Below are 2,115 nucleotides of genomic sequence, written 5' to 3'. Positions count from 1 at the left end.
GGGGGGAAGTAGTTGCTTTTCTGTCTCTGAGAAAGTATACATACTGGCATCTGTGGTGTAGTAGTTTGGCACTGCGCCGTTGCACGCAGAAGACACGGGTTCAATCTCCATGTGGGGAGAATTTTTATCGAGTATTTGAATGTCTTTCCGGTAGCTGGGACGTTGTAAATTAAATGTGTCCCTCTCAAACCCGGATGCCCCTGGTGGGAAAGGTCGAGCTGCCCTACCCGCCTCTTAACTGACCTAAATTGTGTCGATGTGGACGTGAATAACGACATCCACAAGAGAGTGCTAATGATTAAAGGAACTGAGGTAGTGTGTTTGTGGTGTCTATGGGGAAAGGACGAGTGAGATGGGGTAGGTTGGGACTTACGTATTCACACAGCTGAGTTTTTTTTTCACGCTCATCTTTAATTAATGTTTAAAATTTGACAGTCCATCCACTGTAATGGTGATTTCACACCGATTTTGTTTCGCCCTTTTCAACTTCCTCTCTGAGAGATCTGTGTGGATGTACTCTGTTGTGTTTGTCGTTTTGAAATGTTTAATTGTTGTTTTCAAGCACGTAGTTAGAAACATTGCATCACTTGATGGTCTTGTCGTTGACTCACATTTTAATTAAACAAGACTTGAAGGCAAAGTTAGGGATGATATTTAAAGAAATCAAACAGAAAGGGAAACAATTCCCAAAACTTGATTCTCAGTAGCAATTAATGTAAGTGTCTTTTTACATTTTGGATTTTTTTAAAAACATTTTAATATTGTAAATTTATGTTCATGTTTACGACTGTGGTTTGTTTATCGTTAGCAAGTTCTTTCTTGCTCCAATATGGGCATGCATCGCCCAGGGCATAGGGCCTAGGACTTACGGCTTACGGGCTAGAGCTTGTGGCTTAGGGTAAAGCTTGAACAAGGAGTGCTAGACTCAACGTTGTCTTTTTTTCGTGGATCACAGCCCAATACAATTCACGGGTAACCAGAATGTTGTTGCTACAACTGCACTCCATTTTTTCCCCTCATGTATTGCTTGAAACATTCGTGGTTTCTTCTTTTAAATATAAATATATTATGCATAATACATTTATTCTGAAGTGTTAGTTATTGTGGCTGATGAGACTATTGTTATAGGAATGTTACTATCAAGTTATAGCATTGATTATTTTTTTCGACTAGTGTTGTGATGTAATTAGATATATTGGTTTCAAAAAGGTTTAAGAAAACTTTTCTGCAAAAGACTGCATGCTTTAAGAAGAGATAACATCGTGTAGAAATTAGCTGTGCTCTTGTTGTTTTACTGTTGATGCTGTTGCTGCTGCTGCTTCTGTCGTTGTTGTTGTTGTTGCTGTTGTTGTTGCTGCTGTTATTGCTGTTGTTGTTGTTGTTGTTTAAAGCCTTTTGGTATTATTTTAACAACCAGTGAGACACGAATGATAAATTAACTTAATTTTTAAAAGATAATAAAATCAAAATATTTCCATATTAATATTGAAAATTCTTCTTTCTCAAAACCTATATAGTTGTGTAACGAGCAGGCAATACAGGCGAGCTAGTGATTACAATGTGTGTCTGTTCTGTAGTGTGCCATGTGTGTGCTTTTTTTTGCGAGCTGAGGACCAATGTGCAGTGAGCGGTTGGCGGATGCTCTGGTGTGTGATTTGCTCCTTCATTCTTATCAAACATCTGCCGTCTCCCCCCCCCCCCCAAATCACTCCTTCTTTTTTGTGTTTGTTACTCCCTTGTAACACCTCTAATCTTCGGCACTTTTTTATATGACCTTATTGTGTGTTGCAAGTGCCGTAAAACTCTTACTTTAAAAATGAAATACGAACTGATGTGTGGTGTGTACCCACCTCTGTGTTTGAAGGACACAAACAGGTTCGGATCCCCCGCGCCGGACGCATCGTCGGACCAAGTCAGAGACACAGAGTCAGCCAGACAGAGGAGGAGAGATGAGAGTGAGTACTTCTGTCTGTTTATCTGTCTGTCTGTTTGTCTGTCTGTCTGCAATAATAATAGTGATTAATGATGGTGATGATACTAATGATAATAATAAATATTGTAAGAATGGTACAGGTTATAATAATAATAATAAAAATAAAAATAATAATAATAATG

The 2,115-nt window shown here is 38.5% G+C and overlaps 1 protein-coding gene across 1 annotated transcript in view; it reads left to right on the top strand.

The window, feature by feature from the left end:
- The window catches only part of LOC101852658 (zinc finger CCCH domain-containing protein 13), a gene marked incomplete in the record, with an annotated part of 78,502 nt that overhangs the window by 57,291 nt on the left and 19,096 nt on the right, over nucleotides 1–2,115 (top strand). The window contains 1 exon segment of the mRNA XM_035968254.1: nucleotides 1,865–1,955. Coding sequence (XP_035824147.1) covers nucleotides 1,865–1,955 — 91 coding nt within the window.

The sequence above is a fragment of the Aplysia californica genome, unplaced genomic scaffold, assembly GCF_000002075.1.
Source record: "Aplysia californica isolate F4 #8 unplaced genomic scaffold, AplCal3.0 scaffold00003, whole genome shotgun sequence".
In the NCBI taxonomy this organism is placed as follows: Eukaryota; Metazoa; Mollusca; class Gastropoda; order Aplysiida; family Aplysiidae; genus Aplysia; species Aplysia californica.
Note: the sequence above shows the minus strand (reverse complement) of the source record. Positions and strands in the feature narration are given on the sequence as shown.